This window comes from Pristiophorus japonicus, chromosome 19 (assembly GCF_044704955.1).
Source record: "Pristiophorus japonicus isolate sPriJap1 chromosome 19, sPriJap1.hap1, whole genome shotgun sequence".
NCBI classification, from domain to species: Eukaryota; Metazoa; Chordata; class Chondrichthyes; family Pristiophoridae; genus Pristiophorus; species Pristiophorus japonicus.
In genome coordinates this window covers 13,586,321-13,612,591 of record NC_091995.1, presented here as the reverse complement: position 1 = coordinate 13,612,591, position 26,271 = coordinate 13,586,321, and the positions used below count along the sequence as shown (strand labels likewise).

The following is a 26,271-nucleotide window of genomic DNA, read 5'->3' as shown; positions in this document are numbered from 1 at the left end:
ATGGATAAGGGTGGGTCACTCAAGTTTTATAGACAACCAGCCATGCGAGTTGTTAAAAGGTGTGTCAGACGTGGCTCATTGGGAAAAGGTTGTGGGTACAAGTCTCACTCCAGAGACTTGAGCACAAAAATCTAGTTGGGGCAGGGTGGGGGGGAAAGGAATATTTTTTTTTACATAGGATACACGGCACAGAAATAGGCCAGTCCATTCCGGTGTTGAAGAGAATGTGGATCTGGTGAACACACAAGTGGAAGCGAGCACTCCACACTCACCCAGTGCAGTACTGAGGGAGTGCAGCACGGTCAGAGGTGCCGTCTTACGGGATGAGAAGTTAAACCGAGGCCCCGTCTGTCCTCTCAGGTGGGTGCAAAAGATCCCACGGCACTATTGTGAAGAGGAGCAAGAGAGATCTGCCCGGTGTCTTTCAATGAACACATACACCAGAAAAAAATCTAGTCCATTATCTTCTGAACTTTTTTTTATTATTAATTCTAGAGTGATGTTACATCACAACACTTCAGAACACATTGGACGCCCAGCTGTACGGTACAGAAACTTCATTTCCAATGAAAAATGCCAGTTTTGTAATTTAAAACAAAAACTGCAAGCTGTATAGTTCCAGTCAGGCACAAACTGAGTCTACTTGTGTTCGACTCATCTCCAATGCACCAAATAAACAGCAAACAAAAAACAGGAAAAAGAAAGTTAGCAAGGTGCACTTTCCAATGCTTACAGAAAATTAGTCATATAATACCAGAACTGCTTGCCTGAGATGTTGAACCCTATCTAAATGCAACTAAACAACACGTGATTTCACTCTTCGGCCTGGCTGCCCCCATTCATGTTTGAATCTTAGTTCCACACTACGAGTTCCAGCTACCAAACTGGTCTCAGCACAAGCAACATGCTTGCATATACTTTAGTTTAAGGAAATGGAAAATAATTAACCACACTATAAATCGTCCAACTCAGTTGTCAGGCATGATTTTGGTAAACACAAAAACATGTTTTTTTCTAACGTAATGCAAGTTTAAATGGGTCAAGAATTAATCTTTTTCCACAAGATTGCGAAAAAATATTTCCAAATGATTTTATGATCAAGGCAGTTGGTTTGAAATTACATGTTGGATCGATGCACTGCTGTGGTGCAATCTGGGATCGATACAGAATGCTGGATACCACTGACATCCAAATTCAGCTACATCTCTGTGGGGCGAGGGATTGGGGGGGGGGGGGAAGGGAGAGGCTCTGGTATCCATCCATGTGGCAGTGTAAAGTGGTTGAGACAGAGCCGAGACATCTGCTTTTTCAGTTACAGCTGTCTTGTTGGGGGGTGGGGAAGGGAGATGTGAAAAAATGAACCAATTTATAGGCGATGCCATATAAAAAGCAATGTGTTGAAATGAGAATTCCGATTTATTTGGCGGGGGGGGGGGGGGGGATTGCATTGGCAGCTGCGAGTCAGTGTAAAGTCCCAAACTCGTAAGTCTTTCGCCCCCTCCGTTTCCCGCTCGTGTCCGCGCTGCGGTTTAATCTCATTGCTTCTGCTGCATGGCTTCTTTCCTCGCCGCGTCCTGCAGCAACTGCGTGTCCACCTCATCAGCCGGGAGCTGTACGTAACGCACCACCGAGCCGCGGATAAAGCAGTTCTTCACGGAGAGCTGGGTGGGAGAATATCTGACATTAATACTCGCGTTGCACAACAAGCGTCTCACAATCAAGGCAAAAAGATTTTTTTTTTAATAAAAGAAGCAACAAGTATTTTAATAGGAAGACACTGAGGGGAGTTCTCACTCCCACTTATGTGTTCACCAGACCCTCATTCTCTTCAACACTGGTATGGACTGGTTGGGCCGAATGGCCTGTTTCTGTGCCGTATATCCAATGTAAAAAAATATCTCTTCTTCCCCACCCCCAACCATTTACTGGAAATGACAGGTTGGCCAGCACAGAGCGGAAAACCCTTGGCCATATCCCGAAGCACTGAACAATAACTGATATTAATGTCACCCCCTCCTTACTCGGTCTGGCCTGCAAGTGACTGCAGTCCCACACTGTGTGGTTGGCTCTTGATGCCCTTTAGCAAGTTGAACAATGGCTATGAAGCAGAGGAGATGGCAATAAAGGCGGCTTTGGCAGAAATCTTCCACATCCCGAGAATACGTTTTATGGTTAGACACTGAGCTGCTGGGATCTCGGGTACCCATTGTTTGTGGGATTTTGAACTTGGGTTGCGTGCCCTTAGCAGGCGCTGTGACTGAGGGAGCTCGTAAAGTCACTGAAAATACACCAACATGCATTTAAAGGGGAATCTGGATAAGGTACACGAGGGAGAAAGGAATAGAAGGATGTATTGATGGGGTGAGATGAAGAGGGGTGGGAGGAGGCTCGTGTGGAGCATAAACACCGGCACGGACCTGTTGAACTGAATGGCCTGTTTCTGTGCTGTTAATTCTATGTAACACTTCTATGTAATCACACTTCTATGTAAGGTAGTCACACTTTTTCCTCATGAGCCATGTCCAACTTGCACAAGAGCAATCCAACTAAGTTTAAGTGGACAGGGGTATCTATGAATATCACTAGTCGATCTCCTGTGGCAATGCTCTGGGGGAGTAAAGACCGCATGCAGTAATTACAGGTCAGGCAGAGTTGGAAGGGAGAGAAACACACGTTGACAAAGTAGGGGTTGGAGGAGATGGGAGTTCCAGGAAGCTATCTTCCTCTATTCGGTGTCAGCCGTGGCTCAGTGGGTAGCACTCTCGCCTCTGAGTCAGAAGGTTGTGGGTTCAAGTCCCACTCCAGGGGCTTGAGCACAAAAATTTAGGATGACATTCGAGTGCAGTGCTGAGGGAGCACTGCACTGTTGGAGGTGCCGTCTTTCGGATGAGACATTAAACTGAGGCCCCGTCTGCCCTCTCAGGTGGATGTAAAAGATCCCATGGCACTATTTCGAAGAAGAACAGGGGAGTTATCCCCGGTGTCCTGGCCAATATTTATCCCTCAATCAACATAAGAAAAACAGATTATCTGGTCTATCACACTGTTGTTTGTGGAAGCTTGCTTGTGCACAAATTGGCTGCCCGTTTCCCACATTACAACAGTGACTACACTCTAATAGTCATCCGTGATAGGCAGTCCCTCGAGAAAGACTTGCTTCCACTCCTGAAGTGAGTTCTTTGGTGGCTGAACAGTCCAATACGAGAGCCACAGACTCTGTCACAGGTGGGTCAGATAGTCGTTGAGGGAAGGAGTGGGTGGGACCGGTTTGCCGCACGCTTTTTCCAATGCCTACGCTGGATTTTGGCATGCTCTCGGCGTCGAGACTCGAGGTGCTCAGCATCCGCCCGGATGCACTTCCTCCATTTAGGGCGGTCTTGGGCCAGGGACTCCCAGGTGTCAGTGGGGATGTTGCACTTTATCAGGGAGGCTTTGAGGGTGTCCTTGTGATGTTTCTGCTGCTCACCTTTGGCTCAATAGTACTTGATTGGCTGTAAAGCACTGAGACATCCGGTGGTCGTGAAAGGCGCTTTATCAATGCAAATCTTTCTTTTTTCTTTCTTGTGTTGGCTCTGGATTTTCATTTCAGGGAGAGGAGTGTTGCACTAAGCCGAGGTTACCACTCCAAGCTGAGGGAGGAGGGGATAGAACAATGGCCTTCTCCAGTACTGTATTAATGGACAAGTCAGATACATTCTTTCTACAGGTCACTGGGTACAAGCCAGTGGGAGAGGGACGGGGGAAAGAGAGGAGAGACCCCAGAGGCAGGATGGGGCAGTTAAGATATCTCGAGAAAGTGGGAGTACTATTTCCAGGAAACTGATCTCACAGAAGGGTCAGAATACTTCACTTTTGACGAGTGCAAGAATTAACTTCAGTTAAAAAAAATTGCTACTTACAACCCCCCCATCACTCCTCCCACCCACGCGACGATATTTTTCTAATCAACAAATTTAGCTTTCATTCACCTATTGCAATCCTGAGAGAATCTCAATACATTCCTGTGATGCCCAATGCCTCTCTCCCCGCTCCCCCTTCATTGGCGGCAGTATTTTCAGCCACCTAGGCCCCAGTATGGAAGTCTCTCTCTCTCTGCCCCAGAACCTCCATCACCGCCTTTCTTAAAACCAAGATTTTGGACATCCCTCCCATTATCTCCTCCTTTGGGTCTTTCGTCTATCTTTTCTTACACCTTTGAAGCCTTTTTATGTTAAAGATGCGATATAGATATACGTTGTTGTTCTTTCCTCACACCCATTTGATTTTTTTTCCCCCCTCAAAATATTTATTCACTTCCATTTTAAAAGCTACTAAAGATTCTGCTTGCACCACTGTTGGAGAAACTGGGGTTGTTCTCCTTGGAGCGAAGGAGGTTGAGGGGAGATTTGATAGAGGTGTACAAGATTATGACCAGTTTAGATAAGGTAGACAAAGAAACACCGTTCCCAGTAGCTGACAAAATCAGACCTAAAACTCTCATCATTTTGAACGAAAGCAACAGAATGTATTGAAAAGTGTCTTGAGTGCAATTTAGCAATGTTATTCCTTGCATTTTATGTAATTTGAATTATGTAGAACTTACAGCTCAGAAACTGGCCATCCAGCCCAATTGATCTGTGCCGATGTTTGTGCTCCACACAAGCCCCCTCCCACCCTATTTCAACCCCCGCCCTACAACCATAGCCTTCTATTCCTTTCTCCCTCATGTATTTATCTAGCAGCCCTTTAAATATATCTGTATTATTTGCCTCAACTACTCCTTGTGGTAACAACTTCCACACTAACTACTCTGAGTAAGAAGGTTTCTCCTAAATTCTTTGTTGGATTTATTAGTGACTATCTTATATTTAGAGATAGAGAGATAGACCAAATTGTTTGCATATTCCAAACTGCTCCCACTAATAACGGCAGAGTCACAGAGTCATTACGGCACAGAAGGAGGCCATTCGGCCCATCGAGTCCATGCCAGTTCTCTGTAAATCAATCCAGTCAGTCCCATTCCCCCCGCTCTATCCCCGTAGCCCTGCAAGTTTAATTCCCTCAAGTGACGATACAATTTCCTTTTGAAACCATTGATCATCTCCGCTTCCACCACCCTCGTAGGCAGCGAACTCCAGGTCATCACCACTCGCTGCATAAAAAGGTCTTCCTCACATTCCCCTGAATCTCTTGCCCAAAACCTTAAATCTGTGTCCCCTAGTCCTTGTATCATCAGCTACTGGGAACAGGGTTTCTTTGTCTACCTTATCTAAACCAGTCATAATCTTGTACACCTCTATCAAATCTCCCCTCAACCTCCTTTGCTCCAAGGAGAACAACCCCAGTTGCTCCAACCCAACATTGTAGCTAAAATCTCCCATTCCTGGAACCATCATGGTAAACCTCCTCTGCACCCTCTCAAGGACCTTCACATCCTTCCTAAAATGTGGTGACCAGAACTGGATGCCATACTCTAGTTGTGGCCTAACCAGAGCTTGTGTGGTGACTGGTGTGCAATGGTCACCACACGTCAAAAAAATCCAAGCACAGGCATCTTCCACCCTTAAAAGATTTAGTTCGGACCTGGAATTTTAGGTGCATCATTGAAACACCTGTGAACTTTTTTGACGTGGAAGCAAGTCATCCTCGATTCAAAGGGCTGCCTATGATGATGAGCCAAAGCTTTATAAAGGTTCAGCATAACTTCTCTGCTTTTGTACTCAATACCTCAAAGCTCAGGATCCCATATGCTTTGCTAACTACTCAAAGGTAGTAATCTCAGGATTGCTACCAGTGCCACGTGCTAGTCAGAGTAGGAATCGCAGGATGGCTCAGATGAATACGTGGCTTGAGGAATGGTGCAAGGAGGAGGATTCAAATTCCTGGGACATTGGAACCGGTTCTGGGGCAGGTGGGACTAGTACAAACCGGACGGTCTGCACCTGGGCAGGACCGGAACCGATGCCCTAGGCGGAGTGTTTGCTAGTGCTGTTGGGGAGGGGTTAAACTAAAATGGCAGGGGGATGGGAATCTATGCAGGGAGACAGAGGGAAGTAAAAAGGTGGCAGAAGCAAAAGGAAGGAAGGAGAAAAGCAAGAGTGGAGGGCAGAAAAATCAAAGGCAAAAATCAAAAAGGGCCACATCACAACATAATTCAAAAAGAACAAAAAGTGTTAAAAAAACAAGCCTGAAGGCTCCGAGTCTCAATGCGAGAGCATTCGTAATAAGGTGGATGAATTGACTGCGCAGATAGCTGTTAAGAGGTATGATGTAATTGGGATTACGGAGACATGGCTCCAGAGAACCAAGGCTGGGAACTCAACATCCAGGGGTATTCAATATTCAGGAAGGACGGACAGGAAGGAAAAGGAGGTGGGGTAGCGTTACTGGTTAAAGAGGAGATTAACGCAATAGTGAGGAAGGATATTAGCGTGGATGATGTGGAATCTATATTAGAGCTGCGAAACACCAAAGGGCAGAAAACGTTAGTGGGAGTTGCGTACAGACCACCAAACAGTAGTAGGGAGGTTGAGGATGGCATCAAACAGGAAATTCGGGACTCGTGCAATAAGGGTACAGCAGTTATCATGGGTGACTTTAATCTACGCAAGATTGGGCTAACCAAACTGCTAGCAATACTGTGGAGGAGGATTTCTTGGAGTGCATAAGGGATGGTTTTCCAGACCAATATGTCGAGGAACCAATTAGAGAGCAGGCCATCCTAGACTGGGTCTTATGTAACGAGCGAGAATTAATTAGCAATCTGGTCTTGTGGGGGCCCTTGGGGAAGAGTGACCATCATATGGTAGAATTCTTCATTAAGATGGAGAGTGACACAATTAATCAGATCCTAGGGTCCTGAATTTAAAGAAAGGAAACTTCGACGGTATGAGACATGAATTGGCTAGGATAGACTGGAGAATGATACTTAAAGGGTTGACGGTGGATAGGCAATGGCAGACATTTAAAGATCACGTGGATGAACTACAACAATTGTACATCCCTGTGTGGCGTAAGAATAAAATAGGGAAGATGGCTCAACCGTGGTTAAATTAGGGAAAGTGTTAAATCCAAGGAAGAGGCATATAAATTGGCCAGAAAAAGCAGCAAACCTGAGGACTGGGAGAAATTTAGAATTCAGCAGAGGAGGACGAAGGGTTTAATTAGGAGGGGGAAAATAGAGTCTGAGAGTAAGTTTGCAGGGAACATAAAACTGACTGCAAAAGCTTCTATAGATATGTGAAGAGAAAAAGATTAGTGAAGACTAATGTCTTGCAGTCAGAATCAGGTGAATTCATAATGGGGAACAAGGAAATGGCAGACAAATTGAACAAATACGTTGGTTCTGTCTTCACTTGAGGATGTTTCCAGTAGAATGGTCAAGGGAGAACCAGTTGATGTGGTGTATTTGGACTTTCAGAAGGCTTTCAACAAGATCCCACACAAGAGATTAAAGTGCAAAGTTAAAGCACATGGGATTGGTGGTAGTGTGCTGACGTGGATTGAGAACTGGTTGGCAGACAGGAAGCAAAGAGTAGGAGTAAATGGGTACTTTTCAGAATGGCGGGCAGTGAGTAGTGGGGTACCGCAAGGTTCTGTGCTGGGGCCCCAGCTGTTTACATTGTACATTAATGATTTAGACGAGGGGATTAAATGTAGTATCTCCAAATTTTCAGAGGACACTAAGTTGGGTGGCAGTGTGAGCTGCGAGGAGGATGCTATGAGGCTTGACTTGGATAGGTTAGGTGAGTGGGCAAATGCATGGCAGATGAAGTATAATATGGATAAATGTGAGATTATCCACTTTGGTTGTAAAAACAGAGAGACAGACTATTATCTGAATGGTGACAGATTAGGAAAAGGGGAGGTGCAGCGAGATCTGAGTGTCATGGTACATCAGTCATTGAAGGTTGGCATGCAGGTACAGCAGACGGTTAAGAAGGCAAATGGCATGTTGGCCTTCATAGCGAGGGGATTTGAGTACAAGGGCAGGGAGGTGTTAATACAGGTGTACTTGGTGAGGCCACACCTGGAGTATTGTGTACAGTTTTGGTCTCCTAACTTGAGGAAGGACATTCTTGCTATTGAGGGAGTGCAGCGAATGTTCACCAGACTGATTCCCGGGATGGCGGGACTGACATATCAAAGACTGGATCAACTGGGCTTGTATTCACTGGAGTTCAGAAGAATGAGAGGGGATCTCATAGAAATGTTTAAAATTCTGACGGGTTTAGACAAGTTAGATGCAGGAAGAATGTTCCCAATGTTGGGGAAGTCCAGAACCAGGGGTCACAGTCTAAGGATAAGGGGTAAGCCATTTAGGACCGAGATGAGGAGAAACTTCTTCACCCAGAGAGTGGTGAACCTGTGGAATTCTCTACCACAGAAAGTTGTTGAGGCCAATTCACTAAATATATTCAAAACGGAGTTAGATGTAGTCCTTACTACTAGGGGGATCAAGGGGTATGGCGAGAAAGCAGGAATGGGGTACTGAAGTTGCATGTTCAGCCATGGACTCATTGAATGGCGGTGCAGGCTCGAAGGGCCGAATGGCCTGCTCCTGCACCTATTTTCTATGTTTCTATGACACGAATAACCTCCCGAAAATACTAGGAGACTGATTCCCAGGATGGCAGGACTGACATATGAGAAGAGACTGGATCGACTTGGCCTGTATTCACTGGAGTTTAGAAGGATGAGAGGGGATCTCATAGAAACATATAAAATTCTTACTGGACTGAACAGGTTAGATGCAGGAAGAATGTTCATGATGTTTGGGAAGTCCAGAAGCAGGGGTCACAGTCTAAGGATAAGGGGGTAAGCCATTTAGGACTGAGATGAGGAGAAACTTCTTCACTCAGAGTGTTGTTAACCTGTGGAATTCTCTACCGCAGAGAGTTGTTGATACCAGTTCGTTAGATATATTCAAGAGGGAGTTAGATATGGCTCTTACGGCTAAAAGGATCAAGGGGTATGGAGAGAAAACAGGAAAGAGGTACTGAGGTCAATGATCAGCCATGATCTTATTGAATGGTGGTGCAGGCTTGAAGGGCCGAATGGCCTACTCCTGCACCTATTTTCTATGTTTCTAGCGAGAAGGGGGAACTGAGGGAAATCTTTAGCAGTCAGGAAATGGTGTTAGGGAAATTGAAGGGACTGAAGGCCGAAAAATCCCCAGGGCCTGATAGTCTGCATCCCAGAGTACTTAAGGAAGTGGCCCTCGAAATAGTGGATGCATTGATAGTCATTTTCCAACATTCCATGGTCTCTGGATCAGTTCCTATGGATTGGAGGGTAGCTAATGCAATCCCACTTTTTAAAAAAGGAGGGAGAGAGAATTATAACCAGTTAGCCTGACATCGGTGGTGGGGGAAATGCTGGAATTAATTATTAAAGATGTAATAGCAGCGCATTTGGAAAGTAGTGATAGGATCGGTCCAAGTCAGCATAGATTTATGAAAGGGAAATCATCTTGACAAATCTTCGAGAGTTTTTTGAAGATATAACTAGTAGATTGGACGAGATAGAACCAGTGGTTGTGGTGTATTTGGACTTTCAAAAGGCTTTTGACAAGGTCCCACGCAAAATTAAGGCACATGGTTTTGGGGGTAATGTATTGACGGATAAGAGAACTGGTTGGCAGACAGGAAGCAAAGAGTGGGAATAAACGGGTCCTTTTCAGAATGGCAGACAGTGACTAGTGGGGTAACGCAGGGTTCAGTTCTGGGACCCAAGCTATTTACAATATATATTAATGATTTAGACGAAGGAATTGAAGGTAGTATCTCCAAATTTGGAGATGACACTAAGCTGGGTGGCGGTGTGAGCTGTGAGGAGGATGCTAAGAGGCTGAAGGGTGACTTGGACAGGTTAGGTGAGTGGGCAAATGCATGGCAGATGCAGTATAATGTGGATAAATGTGAGGTTATCCACTTTGGTGGCAAAAACAGGAAGGCAGATTATCTGAATGGTGACAGATTAGTAAAAGGGGAGGTGCAAAGAGACCTGGGTGTCATGGTACATCAGTCATTGAAGGTAGGCATGCAGGTACAGCAGGCAGTAAAGAAAGCAAATAGCATGTTGGCCTTCATAGCAAGGGGATTTGAGTATAGGAGCAGGGAGGTCTTACTGCAGTTGTGCAGGGCCTTGGTGAGACCACACCTTGAGAATTGTGTGCAGTTTTGGTCTCCTAATCTGAGGAAGGACGAGCTTGCTATTGAGGGAGTGCAGCGAAGGTTCACCAGACTGATTCCCGGGATGGCAGGACTGACATATGAGGAAAGACTGGATCGGCTAGGCTTATACTCACTGGAATTTAGAAGAATGAGAGGGGATCTCATAGAAACTTATAAAATTCTGACAGGACTGGATAGGTTAGATGTAGGTAGAATGTTCCCGATGTTGGTGAAGTCCAGAACCAGGGGTCACAGTCTAAGGATAAGGCGTAAGCCATATAGGATCGAGATGAAGAAAAACTTTTTTCACCCAGAGAGTTGTGAACCTGTGAAATTCTCTGCCACAGAAAGTTGTTGAGTCCACTTCGTTGGACATATTCAAAAGGGAGTTAGATGTGGCCCTTACGGCTAAAGAGATCAGGGGGTATGAAGAGAAGGCAGCAGTGGGGTACTGAGGTTGCATGATCAGCCATGATCATATTGAATGGCGGTGCAGGCTTGAAGGGCCGAATGGCCTGCTCCTGCACCTATTTTCTATGGTTCTATGTTTACTCTCTCAATATGTCTTGCCACCTCCAATGATCTTTGCACACGAACCCCCAGATCCCTCTATCCCTGCACACTCTTTAGAACTGTGCCATTAAGTCTATCTTGTCTCTCCCTACCCCTTCTGCCAAAATACATCACCTCACACATCTCTGTATTAAATTCCATCTGCACTTGTCTGCCCATTCTGCCAGCCTATTTATCTCCGGTTGCAGTCAATTGGTATCATCCTCACTGTTTGGCACACCTCCAAGTTTGGTACCATCAGCAAATTGAAATTTTACTCTCTATTCCAATATTCAAAAAAAGCAGTGGTCCTAGCACTGACCCCTGGGAAACTGTCCACCATCTTCCAGTCTGAAAAAGCAACCATTCACCACGACTCGCTGTTCGCTGTCCTTAAGCCAATTTCTTATCCAAGCTGACACTGACCCTCCTATTATGTTACTTAATCAAAAATTCAATTGGATCAGTCAAACGTGATCTGCCTTTTACAAATCCATGCTGGCTCTCCTTAATTAACTTAAGCATCTCCAAGTGCCTGTTAATTTTTTTTCCTTGATTATTGTTTCCAAAACCTTACTCGCCACTGATGTTAAACTGCCTCCAGTCGTCTGCAGGTCTCCAGTCGTCTTGGATAACCCTTGCCACTGGATAAAGACCTAGCTCTGTCAAGCCCGTGTGGTGGCTGATGTGAAAAAAAATCCACGCACAGGCATCTTCCACCCTTCAGGATGCAGTTTGGGACCTGAACATTAGGTCCCTCATTGAAACACCTGTGAACTTTTTGACGTGGAGGCAAGTCATCCTCGATTCGAGGGACTGCCTATGATGATGATGAGTTACTAGGAATGTCCTTGCATCCTTTCTTGAACAAGAGTGTCACATTTGCCACTTTTCAATCCTCTGTCACCTCCCCCCGCATCTAGGAAAGATTGGAAGATTATGACAAGCCACTCCACTATCTCCACTCCCACTTCTCTTGGCAACATGGGATGCAAGCCATCCGGACCAGGCGACTTATCCACTCGAAGTACATCCAGCCTTTTCAGTACATCCTGCCAATCAATTTTCACCCCATCCATTACCTCGACCATCTCCGCTTCTACCGAGATTTTGTCAGCATTCTCTCCCTTCGTAAACACCGATACAAAGCACTCATTAATTATTCTAGCCTTGCCCTACCTCTCTAAGCATATATCACCTTATTTGTCCCTGTAAAGAGCTGTAAACATCAGTTTACTTCACTCCAAAACTCAATGTTCCCCACATTTGTCTGCAGCTAACCCTCTGAGGAACGCAGCAGTGATTTTACATTGTATATTATTCTCTCCCAAACATAGAAACATAGAAAATAGGTGTAGGATTAAGCCATTCGACCCTTCGAGCTTGCACCACCATTCGATAAAATCATGGCTGATCATTCCCTCAGTACCTCTTTCCTGCTTTCTCTCCATATCCCTTGATCCCTTTAGCCATAATGGCCATATCTAACTCCCTCTTGAATATATCCAATGAACTGGCATCAACAACTCTCTGCGGCAGGGAATTCTACAGGTTAACAACTCTCTGAGTGAAGAAGTTTCTCCTCATCTCAGTCCTAAATGGATTACCCCTTACCCTAAGACTGTCCCCCCGGGTTCTGGACTTCCCCAACATCGGGAACAATCTACCCGCATATAACGTGTCCCGTCCCGTCAGAATCTTGTATGTTTCTATGAGATCCCCGCTCAACCTTCTAAACTCCAGTGTATAAAGGCCCAGTTGATCCAGTCTCTCCTCATATGTCAGTCCAGCCATCCCGGGAAACAATGAGGTCCAGCTCACCCCAACCAAAGGGCAAAAAATGAACAGCCAAGGACTCTTCAGTCAGGAGAAAGAAAGACCCTCAGACCCTCACTGCTCTGTCATTATCTGGCCTCCGAGTGTTGGGAGTGCAAGTTTATTAGAATGCACATAATTTCTACAAGGTGGCCAAGGTTTGTGGGAAATTAGAAGATTGGGAAAATTTTAAACAACAGCAAAGAATGACTAAGAAAGCAATAAAGAAAGGAAAGATAGATTACGAAGGTAAACTTGCGCAAAACATAAAAACAGATAGTAAAAGCTTTTACAGATATATAAAACGGAAAAGAGTGACTAAAGTAAATGTTGGTCCCTTAGATGAGAAGGGGGATTTAATAATGGGAAATGTGGAAATGGCTGAGACCTTAAATAATTATTTTGCTTCGGTCTTCACAGTGGAAGACACAAAAACCATGCCAAAAATTGCTGGTCACAGGAATGTGGGAAGGGAGGACCTTGAGATAATCACTATCACTAGGGACAGGCTAATGGGACTCAAGGTAGACAAGTCCCCTGGTCCTGATGAAATGCATCCTAGGGTATTAAAAGAGATGGCGGATGCATTCATTATAATCTACCAAAATTCTCTGGACTCTGGGGAGGTACCAGCGGATTGGAAAGCAGCTAACGTAACGCCTCTGTTTAAAAAAGGGGGCAGACAAAAGGCAGGTAACTATAGGCCGGTTAGTTTAACATCTGTAGTGGGGAAAATGCTTGAAACTATCATTAAGGAAGAAATAGCAGGTCATCTAGATAGGAATAGTGCAATCAAGCAGACACAACATGGATTCATGAAGGGGAAATCACGTTTAACTAATTTACTGGAATTCTTTGAGGATATAACGAGCATGGTGGATGGAGGTGTACCGATGGATGTGATGTATTTAGATTTCCAAAAGGCATTCGATAAGGTGCCACACAAAAGGTTACTGCAGAAGATAGAGGTTTGCGGAGTCAGAGGAAATGTATTAGCATGGATAGAGAATTGGCTGGCTAACAGAAAGCAGAGAGTCGGGATAAATGGGTCCTTTTCGGGTTGGAAATCGGTGGTTAGTAGTGTGCCACAGCGATCGGTGCTGGGACCACAACTGCTTACAATATACATAGATGACCTGGAAGAGGGGACAGAGTGTAGTGTAACAAAATTTGCAGATGACACAAAGATTAGTGGGAAAGCGGGTTGTGTAGAGGACACAGAGAGGCTGCAAAGAGATTTAGATAGGTTAAGCGAATGGGCTAAGGTTTGGCAGACGGAATACAATGTCGGAAAGTGTGAGGTCATCCACCTTGGAAAAAAAACAGTAAAAGGGAATATTATTTGAATGGGGAGAAATTACAACATGCTGCGGTGCAGAGGGACCTGGGGGTCCTGGTGCATGAATTCCAAAAAGTCAGTTTGCAGGTGCAGCAGGTAATCAGGAAGGCGAATGGAATGTTGGCCTTCATTGCGAGAGGGATGGAGTACAAAAGCTGGGAGGTCCTGCTGCAACTGTATAGGGTATTGGTGAGGCCGCACCTGGAGTACTGCGTGCAGTTTTGGTCACCTTACTTGAGGAAGAATATACTAGCTTTGGAGGGGGTACAGAGACGATTCACTAGGCTGATTCTGGAGATGAGGGGGTTACCTTATGATGATAGATTGAGTAGACTGGGTCTTTACTCGTTGGAGTTCAGAAGGATGAGGGGTGATCTTATAGAAACATTTAAAATAATGAAAGGGCTAGACAAGATAGAGGCAGAGAGGTTGTTTCCACTGGTCGGGGAGACTCGAACTAGGGGGCACTGCCTCAAAATACGGGGGAGCCAATTTAAAACCGAGTTGAGAAGGAATTTCTTCTCCCAGAGGGTTGTGAATCTGTGGAATTCTCTGCCCAAGGAAGCAGTTGAGGCTAGCTCATTGAATGTATTCAAGTCACGGATAGATAGATTTTTAACCAATAACAGAATTAAGGGTTAAGGGGGGCGGGCGGGTAAGAGGAGCTGAGTCCACGGCCAGATCAGCCATGATCTTGTTGAATGGCAGAGCAGGCTCGAGGGGCTAGATGGCCTACTCCTGTTCCTAATTCTTATGTTATGTTCTAAAACGCTCAATGAATGTTCCCATCACTCACCATGTGTGGATATTTCTCTGGATCGGTGACACTGATATCTGTCAGTTTGATGTTCAGGTACTGAAAGGATAAGAAGGCAGAAAGGTCATCCTATAAGCCACTGCTTCTCTCTCACAGATATTCAAAGTATTTACAGTACAGAAACAGGCCCTTCGGCCCAACTCGTCTGGAAAATTCTCTGGTCCGTCACCGGTCAGGTCCCAATGGTCTGTAGAGGTACTACTGTACTAACTTCACTCCCCCACCCCACTCGTATCGATTGCTCAATCCTCCGGGAGGCTCAGTTCATCAACAGCACATTCACAGCACCCATGAAAGATATCTGCAACCTGGATAATCGTGCCCTCCCGAGCAAAGAGGGCAATGTGAGGAACCGGTGACAAATAAGTGGGGGCAGGCGATGGGGAGGAGTTCAACTGAAGCACAGTAATCTGGCGAGGGGCTAAGCAAGAGCTTCAAACATTTTCCGACACGGAGGTCCCGTGGGGAGCGCAGGCTAAATCTGGGTTGAATGAAGCAATGACAAGCTCGAGGGAAATAAACAGTCACAAGCTCATTGCTTGTCCCGATTTATCCCTTGAAAGTTGTTCTGTGCAGCTTTGACATTCAACTATAATGAAGTTACATTTCGGTCTTAACTCACCACCGAAATACACAACTCTCACCTGATCGACGGAGTGCAGGGTGCCGCAGATACTGAAAAGAAAGGGAGGTGAAAAAGTTACATTAAAATCTAGTTCTTAACTTTGCATTAGAAATCATGACATAACACAAGAATCAGGAGTAGGCCATACAGCTCCTCGAGCCTGCTCTGCCATTCAATAAGATCATGGCTGATCTTCGACCTCAACCCCACTTTCCCGCTCTATCTTCATATCCTTCAGTTCCCCTAGAGTCCAAAAATCTATTGCTCTAGCCTCAAATATACTCACCGACCGAGCATCCACAGCCTGTGGGACAGGGAATGCCACAGATTCCCAACCCTCAGAGATGAAATTCCTCCCCATCTCTGTCATAAATGGCCGACCCTTTATTCTGAGACTATGCCCCCTAGCTCCAGACTCTTCAGCCAGAGGAAACAACCACTCAGCATCTACCCAGTCAATCCCCCTCAAAATCGTGTATGTTTCAATGAGATCACCTCTCATTCTTCTAAACTCCAGAGAGTATAGGCCCAATCTACTCAAATCAGGTCACACCATCTTTTTACTTTCTAACATACAGCATACTGAGGATATAACGAGCATGGTGGATAGAGGTGTACCGATGGATGCGGTGTATTTAGATTTCCAAAAGACATTCGATAAGGTGCCACACAAAAGGTTACTGCAGAAGATAAAGGTACGTGGAGTCAGAGGAAATGTATTAGCATGGATAGAGAATTGGCTGGCTAACAGAAAGCAGAGAGTCGGGATAAATGGGTCCTTTTCGGGTTGGAAATCGGTGGTTAGTGGTGTGCCACAGGGATCGGTGCTGGGACCACAACTGTTTACAATATACATAGATGACCTGGAAGAGGGGACAGAGTGTAGTGTAACAAAATTTGCAGATGACACAAAGATTAGTGGGAAAGCGGGCTGTGTAGAGGACACAGAGAGGCTGCAAAGAGATTTAGATAGGTTAAGCGAATGGGCTAAGGTTTGGCAGATGGAATTCAATGTCGGAAAATGTGAGGTGATCCACCTTGGGAAAAAAAAAAACAGTAAAAGGGAATATTATTTGAATGGGGAGAAATTACAACATACTGTGGTGCAGAGGGACCTGGGGGTCCTGGTGCATGAAACTCTTAGAGTCTACCTGCAAAACATAAAACATGTATCCGTGCCACCCGACCTGGATGACACACCAGACATTTACAAGGCCCTTTTTTTTCTTTTTTGTTTTTTGTTTTTTTGGGGGGGTTTTTTTGGGCACTAAAATAAAATTTTTTCCTTTTTCCAGTGCCCCCTATAAAAGGAGAGGGGGACACTAAAAGCACCGGCAATTAAAACAAATTAAACTTAAAAACGTAAAATCAAATTAAAATTTGGTTGCCGGGCGTGATGATGCACTCCAGTCCCTCCGGTGCCCACCTCTCGCGGAAGGCCGCGAGCGTACCGGTGGACACCGCGTGCTCCATCTCCAAGGACACCCTGGACCGGATGCAAGAGCGGAAGAGGGGCAGGCAGTCAGGTTGAACGACCCCCTCGACCGCCCGCTGCCTGGACCGGCTGATGGCACCCTTGGCCGTGCCCAGGAGCAGTCCTACGAGGAGGCCCTCGGACCTACCCGCTCCCCTCCGCACAGGGTGCCCAAAGATCAGGAGAGTGGGACTGAAGTGCAGCCAGAATTTCAGGAGCAGCCTCCTGGTGCATGAATCCCAAAAAGTTAGTTTGCAGGTGCAGCAGGTAATCAGGAAGGCGAATGGAATGTTGGCCTTCATTGCGAGAGGGATGGAGTACAAAAGCAGGGAGGTCCTCCTGCAACTGTACAGGGTATTGCTGAGGCCGCACCTGGAGTACTGCGTGCAGTTTTGGTCACCTTACTTAAGGAAGGATATACAAGCTTTGGAGGGGGTACAGACACGATTCACTAGACTGATTCCAGAGATGAGGGGGTTACCTTATGATGATAGATTGAGTAGACTGGGTCTTTACTCGTTGGAGTTCAGAAGGATGAGGGGTGATCTTACAGAAACATTTAAAATAATGAAAGGGATAGACAAGACAGAGGCAGAGAGGTTGTTTCCACTGGTCGGGGAGAACTAGGGGGCTCAGCTTCAAAATACGGGGGAGCCAATTTAAAACCGAGTTGAGAAGGAATTTCTTCTCCCAGAGGGTTGTGCATCTATGGAATTCTCTGCCCAAGGAAGCAGTTGAGGCTAGCTCATTGAATGTATTCAAATCACAGATAGATAGATTTTTAACCAATAAGGGAATTAAGGGTTATGGGGAGCGGGCGGGTAAGTGGAGCTGAGTCCACGGCCAGATCAGCCATGATCTTATTGAATGGCGGAGCAGGCTCGAGGGGTTAGATGGCCTACTCCTGTTCCTAATTCTTATGTTCTTATGTTCTTATACTTAGCATCCCTCCCACAAAGCCCACTCAAAGTATTAACAGCACAGAAACAGGCCAGTCAGTCCAACAAATTTATGCCGGTGTTTATGCTCCACACGAGCCACCTCCCGCCCCTCTTCGTCTCACCCCATCAACATATCTCTCTATTCATTTCTCCCCCAAGTACTTATCTAGCTTCCCCTTGAATCCATCTATACTATTCACCTAAACCGCTCCCTATAGTAGTGAGTTCCACATTCTCACTACTCTCGGTAAAGACATTTCTGATTCCCAATGGATTTATTAGTGACAATCTTGTATTTATGGCCTTTAGTTCTGGTCTCGCCCGCATGCGGAAACATCTTCTCTACGTCTTACAAAGTACTAACAACTTAGAAACCCATGAAGAATGAGTTACAGGAAAAAAACCTTACTAAGTCTGGGCTCAATTGCAATTTTGGTAGCCGGAGAATGGCTTGAACATAAGAACATAAGAAATAGGAGTAGGAGTAGGCCATACGGCCCCTCGAGCCTGCTTCGCCATTCAATGAGATCACGGCTTATATGATCTTGGCCTCAACTCCACTTTCCTGCCAGTTCCCCATAACCCTTGACTCCACTATAGTTCAAGAATCTGTCTTGAACCTCAAAGGTCACCTCATCTTTATTGAAACTGCATTAGCTCATTTGAGGGGCGAGTTAAGAATTGATGAAAACATGGCGACAAACCACTTCTGAATATTAAAAAGGTAGCTAAGTAAACACTGACTCAAGATTATTAGTCAGGACAGTTATACGAACAATACTTGCAGTGAATAGAACACCTTCTTTGGCCCGTTGCAGTTCTTCGATATTATGAAAGTTACAGATTCACTAAACTATTGTGCAGAGCAGAAAGTGAACAGGTGGAAAGCTCCAAATTCCTCTCCAATGTTACCTTTTCATTAAAAAAAACTAATTTGCCTTTGGTGACAGAGAGTCAATACATTTTGCCCTCTTAGATGCTATTCCCATATCTCAGGAGATTATATTTGAGCTACAGAACTGCAAAATCTAAATAAATAGAAGCATAGAGTACAAAAGCAAGGGAGTTGTGATGAACCTTAATAAAACACTGGTTCGGCCTCAACTGAAGTATTGTGTCCAATTCTGGGCAACGCACTTTAGGAAGGATGTGAAGGCCTTAGAGAGGGTGCAGAAAAGATTTACAAGAATTGCTCCAGGATGAGGGACTTCAGTTACATGGATAGACTGGGGAAGCTGGGGTTGTTCTCCTTAGAGCAGAGAAAGTGAAGAGGAGATTTCATAGAGGAGTCCAAAATCATGAGGGGGTCTAGACAGAGTAGAGAGAGAGAAACTGTTCCCATTGGCCTAAGGGTTGAGAACCAGAAGACACAGAATTAAGGTGATTGGCAGAACCACCAAAGGCGATACGAGGACAAACGTTTTTACGTAGCGAGTGTTTATGGTCTGCAATGCACTGCCTGAAAGGGTGGTGCAGGAAGATTCAATTGTGGCTTTCAAAAGGGAATTGGATAAGTAACTGAAAGAAAATAAATTGTAGGGCTACGGGGAAAGAGCGGGGAATTTGAACTAGCTGAAGTGCTCTTGCAGAGCCGGCATGGGCTCGACGGGCTGAATGGCCTCCTTCTGTGCTGTAACCATTCGATGATTCTATTCTCATGGAAGGGGCGAGTATAGTGGATCCAATAGTTTTTTTTTTCCATTCTCTACTTGGGTAATCTCAGGGACTTTGCACCAGACCTTGAACTTATAGCAAAGTCAGCCCACAGATCGAGAGTTTACATGTAGAGGTTCAGCAATGAGCAATAAGCAGCTATTGCAAAGGTAACATTAGAGAGTCATTTGGAGCTTTCCTGCATTTTCTGCTCTGCAATGTGCTCAAACGTCTTGTGAGTTTGTAACCTTCAGAATATTGGGGGCCACAGAAGATGTTCAATCCATTTCAAGTTGAAGGTATTGTCCGTATACCTGCCAGACCAGTATTTTTGATGCAGTGTTAAACTAAAGGGTGATAAGTTAAAAAAACTATTTGCTGCCGTGTTTTGGGAGAAGGCGCAAAACTCATCCATTAATCCATCATCACTTTCTAGTCACTAGGCTGACCAGATCACTACAAAGCTGAGCTGGAACTAGTTTATCAGATCCACACTGCTAGCCACAGTACATTTAATTCAAGTCACGGGTACAATAGTGAGGCCTCTTGTTATAAATATAAAGTCAGTCAAAAAGATGCAGAGATTTCAAACTAGGGAGATAATACAAGTGAGATTGTGATCACTGAATCTAGCTTGTAGCGCACAGCTTTGTAAAAAATGAGGAAAAAATAGTGAAGCATAATACTTGATATTGAATAAACTCCTCTTCGCCCCAATAATTTTCAGCAACATTAATCTCTCTCCCACCTAGTGGACAATATTGTGAGATGTTAAACTTCATCCCTTTCTTGTAAAGACCCATCCTCCAGTGTACCAAGGCAAACCCACTTACACCAGCTGCAGTCCCATCCAGAAGGAATCTCACGGACCGAACGCATTTCCAGCCACAAAGTTCAATAAAAGCACACTCGGATTGGGAAAATCCCAACATCTGCTGCGTACTCGGGCAAATGCAATTTTCCTGGCTCAATCATAGGGACTAGGAGGAGGCCATTCATCCCCTCGAGCCTGCTCTGTCATTAAATTCATCACCATCATAGGCAGTCCCCCGAATCGAGGATGACTTGTTTCCACGTCAAAAAGTTCACAGGTGTTTCAATGATGGACCTAAAATTCCAGGTCCGAACTAAATCGTGACGGGTGGAAGATGCCTGTGTTTGGGTTTTTTTAACGTTTGGGGACCATTGCACACCAGCCACCACACGGGCTTGACAGAGCTAGGTCTTGATCCAGTAGAAAGGATTAACCAAGACGACTGGAGACTTGCTCTGCTGCATGGACCTAGTGCGCACACATATCGCAGTGTGGACTGGCCCGTGCTGCCCCTGGGCCCTCGCCACTTCTGGGCCCCGATCACATCCCACTACAATCTCTCACCGCTCCTTCGCCCTAGCCTCGCCGCTCCTGCAGTGTCAGCCCACACTCCAATCACCGACCTGGATCTTGGCGACGTCACTTTTCACTGCCGTTGCTCTCCTGCTCCAACACGTACTGCTCCCTCGAGTGGTATGCTGCCACGCTGCTCCTTCCGCTCCCCAGCCTGCTCAAATGGTGCTCGAAGGCCGCAGGCCGTGCAGAGTGCTGGGCTAGGCCGCCATGTGGCCATTAAATTAGATTATGGCTGACCTGCATCTTAACACCATCTAAGGGTCATGCTGATAGATTTAGATGAGGAAAGATGGGAGAAGGCTCAAGTGGAGCATAAACACCAGCGAGGACTGGTTGGGCCGTATATCTTATGTAATCCTATGTAAAACCCACCTTGGTTCCGAAACCCTTCATATCCTTGTCTAACTAAAATCTATCAGTCTCCAATTTGAAATTTTCAATTGATCCCCTGCCTCCACAGCTTTTTGGGGAAAGATTTCCAGATTTCAACTACCCTGTGTGTGAAGAAGTGCTCCCTGACATCACCCCTGAATGGCCTAGGCCTCATTTTAAGGCTATGCCCCTTGTCCTGGACTCTCCCCCCTGCCCCCATCAAGAGGAAATAGTTCCTCTATGTACCCTATGGAATCATTTAATCATCTTAAAAACTGCAACCAGATCACCCTTTAGTCCTTGATACGGTAATCAGCCTGAAGGATCTATTGGTTTCTTTACGGAAATGTGCAACAAGGCTTTGACTTGATTAACAGACTTGAGCACAGAAATTTAGATTGACACTCCAATGTAGTGCTGAGGGAGTGCTGCACTGCCGGAGGTGCTGTCTTTAGGATGTGACGTTAAACCGAGGCCCTGTCTGCCCTCTCAGGTGAACGTAAAAGATCCTATGGCACTATTTCAAAGAGAAGCAAGGGAGCTATCCCCAGTGTCCTGGCGAATACAGGTCGAACCTCCCTTATCCGGAGCACTCGAGACCTGGCCTGTTCTGGATAACGGATTTTTCTGGACGAGGGGTGGTCACGTTAAATTGGATGGTACAGGTACTGAGCAAGGAGATATCGGGGCTGGCTGGTTTAGGGCTGCGAGTGCAGCAGGGAGATCATTTGGGGGCGGGGGGGGGGAAAGCAGTGGATCGCGGGGTCAGGTCAGCGATTGCGGGAGTCGGCAGCAAGGAAGGATTTCAATTTATTCAGACTGATTCCCAGGATGGCAGGACTGACATATGAGGAGAGACTGGATCAACTGGGCCTGTATTCACGGGAGTTTAGAAGGATGAGAGGGGATCTCATAGAAACATATAAAATTCTGAGGGGACTGGACAGGTTAGATGCAGGAAGAATGTTCCCGATGTTGGGGAAGTCCAGAACCAGGGGGCATAGTCTAAGGATAAGGGGTAAGCCATTTAGGACTGAGATGAGGAGAAACTTCTTCACTTCTTAACCTGTGGAATTCCCTACCGCAGAGAGTTGTTGATGCCAGTTCATTGGATATATTCAAGAGGGAGTTAGATATGGCCCTTACGGCTAAAGGGGTCAAGGGGTATGGAGAGAAAGCAGGAAAGGGGTACTGAGGTGATGATCAGCAATAATCTTATTGACTGGTGGTGCAGGCTCAAAGGGCTGAATGGCCTACTCCTGCACCTATTTTCTATGTTTCTATTCATGTCGGAGGTCTGCGTATGCGCCACCCGGTGGCCGGGAATGGTTCTGGACGAGGTGTGGTTCTGGATAATGGATATTGAACCTGTATTTATCCATCAATCAGCATCAATAAAAACAGATTAACTGGTCATTATCACATTGCTGTTAGTGGAAGTTTACTATGTGCAAACTGGCTGCCGCTTTTCCTACATTACAACAGTGACTACACTTCAAAAATACTTCATATCTGTAAAGCGCTTTGGATCGTCCAGTGGTTGTGAAAAGCGTTATATAAATGCAAGATCTTTAAGTCAGAGATCAGAAATTAGGACTCAACAGGGAAGAGCAAAATTTATAATTAAGAATACTCTCCATCAAATAGGAAGTTTATTTTCCTAAAAGTACTTGGACGTGAAGAGGTGGAAAAGTAAAGAAGGGCGCTTTACACTGAAAGGACAGTTTTATTCTTCATAGAGAGAGACTCATTGAAGAAAAGGTGGTTAAAAACATCATAAATGGCAGTGCTCATCGTGCACTACCATCACTTGCTGTCAGCAACAGACCAAAACAATGTGCACTCACCTGAGATCATTCTTCAACTCCACTACTACATCTTTCCCAACCAGGGATTTGAAAAATGAATAAAATAACTAAAACATAAAAAAAGAGACGAATATATTAAATTGAGCCACGGTATTCTTTTGCCATCAAATCATCTTAACTTTAAAATTAGCAAAGTAAACTTGATCCTGTGAAAATTTGAGAAACTCCTGCTCAATTGGTAGGTCTCTCAACTGAGTCAGAAGATTGTCCCACTACGGATTTATATACATTATACACATTGCTCAATCGCACTCAATCCAGGCTAACGCATCCATTGCCTTACTCGGAGCTCCTTCACAGCAAACGAGCCAAAGGTGAACAGCGGAAACGTTACAAGGACACCCTCAAAGCCTCCCTGATAAAGTATGACATCCCCACTGACACCTGGGAGTCCCTAGCCCTAAGTGGAGGAAGTGCATCCAAGAGGCCCGCTGAGCAACTCGAGTCTCAACGCCGAGAGCATGGAGAAATCAAGCGCAGGCAACGGAACGAGCGTGCGGCATACCAGTCCCACCCACCCCTTCCCTCAACGACTATCTGTCCCACCTGTGACAGAGTCTGTGGCTCTCGTATTGGACTGTTCAGCCACCAAAGAACTCACTTCAGGAGTGGAAGCAAGTCTTCCTCGATTCCGAGGGACTGCCTATGATGATGATGACGTACCGAGGGAAGCGCTGCACTCTCAGAAGAGCCGCCTTTCAAATGGGACGATAAACCGAGGCACCCGTCTACCATTCTCGAATGAACGTAAAAGATCCCGCGGTCACTACATGAATTACAGCAGGAATTTCTCCTGGTGTCCTGACCAACCTTCCTCCCTCAATCAACACCACCAATAAAAACAGATGAACTAGTGGTCACTCACTCGCAGTCTGTGGGACCTTGCTGGGTAAATAATGAATGCACTTGCAGTAATTCATTGACTGTGAAGCACTTTGGAAAGCCCAGAGGATATAACAGGCATTATTTTAGAAATGCAGATTTAGGACATGGAAAGTCACTATTTTGGAATTGCAGGTGATTTATTGGCTGTGAAATGTTATCCAAGGCACTTAAAATTGCGCGCGTAACACAGTTTGGGAAAAGATTATTGAAACATTTAAACAATTGAAAGCAGTGCATTAAATCTCCCATTGCAACCCTGCGGAACAAGGGTGCTTGTACCCCGGGCTTAGGCCTGCAGGAAAGTCCCCGGCTCCACCGCGGCCTGGGGCCTGTGGGGGTCTGGAGAGACCTTTAGCGCGAAGGGATGCAGGAATGGCCCCCTCTGGTTGTGAACCCTCCTCCCCGGCTCTGTTTGACGGTCCGGGGCCCCGGCTGCTCACCATGACGTGTCCGGCTCCCGAGCGCAGCACGATTCAAACCTCAGGCGCCCCCGCTCCACACCGGCCCGATCTCGCGAGAACTCTCAAACCCCGCCCCGCACAGGCGCGAGACTTCGCCGCCCGCCTCCAGTTTGATTGACAGCTGCAGAGCCCGGGCCACGTGCTCCCAGTCTGCAGCAAGTGGTCACCAAGCATCATCATAAGCAGTCCCTCGGAATCGAGGAAGACGTGCTTCCACTCTTAGCATGAGTTCTTAGGTGGCTGTACTGTCTTAATATGAGAACCACAGTCTCTGTCACCGGTGGGACAGATAGGGAAAGGGTGGGCAGGGAGCCTGGTTTGCCGCACGCTCCTTCCGCTGCCTGCCCTTGTTTTCTGCATGCTCTCGACGATGATACTGGAGGAGCTCAGCGCCCTCCCGGATGCACTTCCTCGACTTAGGGCGGTCTATGGCCAAGGTGTCAGTGGGGATGTCGCACTTTATCAGGGAGGCTTTGAGGGTGTCCTTGTAACGTTTCCTCTGCCCGCCTTTGGCTCGTTTGCCGTGGACGAGTTCCGAGTAGAGTGCTTGCTTTGGGAGTCTCGTGTCTGGCATGCGGACTGAGCAAGGCTTGTATTAACAACAGCTACTTGTGTTTATATAGCGCCTTTAACGTGGTACAGGCATCATATTCCCATCATCATCATCATCATAGGCAGTCCCTCGTATCGAGGATGACTTGCTTCCACGCCAAAAAGGGATGAGTTCACAGGTGTTTCAATGAAGGACGCAATATTTCAGATCCCGAACTACATCGTGAAGGGTGGAAGATGCCTGTGCGTGGATTTTATTTAATGGGTGGTGGCCGTTGCACACCAGCCACCACACGGGCTTGACAGAGCTAGGTCTTGGTCCAGTGGCAAGAATTAACCAAAACGACTAGAGACCAGCTCTGCTGCATGAACGGAGTGCGCACACCTATAGCATTACAACAGTGACTACACTTCAAAAAGTACTTCATTGGCTGTAAAGTGCTTTGAAACATCCGGTGGTCCTGAAAGGCATTATATAAATGCTAGTCTTTTCCTAAGTTTGTGAAAGGCACTGTAAAAATGTAAGTCTTTCTTTCTTCTTTGGTTTAAAAAGTCCCAAGGCGCTTCACAAGAGTGTTATATGACAAAAAAAAAACACCGAGTCACATAAGGAGACATTAGGGCAGGTGACCAAAAGCTTTGTCAAAGAGGTAGGTTTTAAGGAGCAATCTGAAGGAGGAAAGAGAGGTAGCAAGGCAGAGAGGTTTAGGGAGGGAGTTCCAGAGCTGAGGGCCTGGGCAACAGAAGGCACGACCACCAATGGTTGAGCGATTATAACTGGGGATGCACAAGAGGGCAGAATTGGAGGAGCACAGATATCTCGGGGGGTTGTGGGGCTGGGGGAGATTACAGAGAGAGGGATGGGCGAGGCCATGGAGGAATTTGAAAACAAAGATGATAATTTTGATATCAATGCATTGCTTAACCGGGAGTTATTGTCGGTCAGTGAGCACAGGGGTGATGGGTGAACAGGACTTGGTGCGGGTAGGGTAGAATGTGGGAGGCGAGCCAGGAATGCGTTGGGATACTCAAGTCTAGAGTTAATAAAGGCATGGATGAGGTCTTCAGCAGCGGGTGAGCTGAGACAGGGGCGGAGGCAGGCAATGTTACGGAGATGGAAATAGGCGGTCTTAGTTATGCTGCGGATATGTGGTCGGAAGCTCATTTTAGGGTCAAATATGATACCAAGGTTACGAAAAGTGTGGTTCAGCCTCAGACAGAAGTGGGATGGAGTCAGTGGCAAGAGAATGGAGTTTGTGGCGGGGACCAAAAACAATGGCTTCAGTCTTCCCAGTATTTAATTGGAGAAAATTTCTGCTCATCCAGAACTGGGTGTCAGACAAGCAGTTTGACAATTTAGAGACCATGGAGGG

The 26,271-nt window shown here is 46.0% G+C and overlaps 1 protein-coding gene across 1 annotated transcript; it reads right to left on the bottom strand.

The window, feature by feature from the left end:
- Nucleotides 1-460: 460 nt before the first annotated feature.
- Nucleotides 461-24,419, bottom strand: smx5. The gene is made up of 5 exons (XM_070862188.1): nucleotides 24,326-24,419; nucleotides 22,980-23,047; nucleotides 15,322-15,352; nucleotides 14,657-14,716; nucleotides 461-1,661 (listed from the first exon to the last, which is right to left on the bottom strand). The coding sequence occupies exons 1-5, from the start codon at nucleotides 24,326-24,328 to the stop codon at nucleotides 1,536-1,538; spliced, it is 288 nt and encodes a 95-aa protein (XP_070718289.1). The 5' UTR covers nucleotides 24,329-24,419; the 3' UTR covers nucleotides 461-1,535.
- Between the last annotated feature and the right edge of the window lie 1,852 nt (nucleotides 24,420-26,271).

Bases quoted from the DNA above. Each gene is read 5' to 3' on its own strand.
- smx5 (XM_070862188.1), bottom strand. The intron at 14,717-15,321 runs GTGAGAGTTGTG...TTATCCTTTCAG, and splicing joins CCCTGCACTCCGTCGATCAG to TACCTGAACATCAAACTGAC. The intron at 1,662-14,656 runs GTGAGTGATGGG...TCTCCCACCCAG, and splicing joins CAGAGAAATATCCACACATG to CTCTCCGTGAAGAACTGCTT.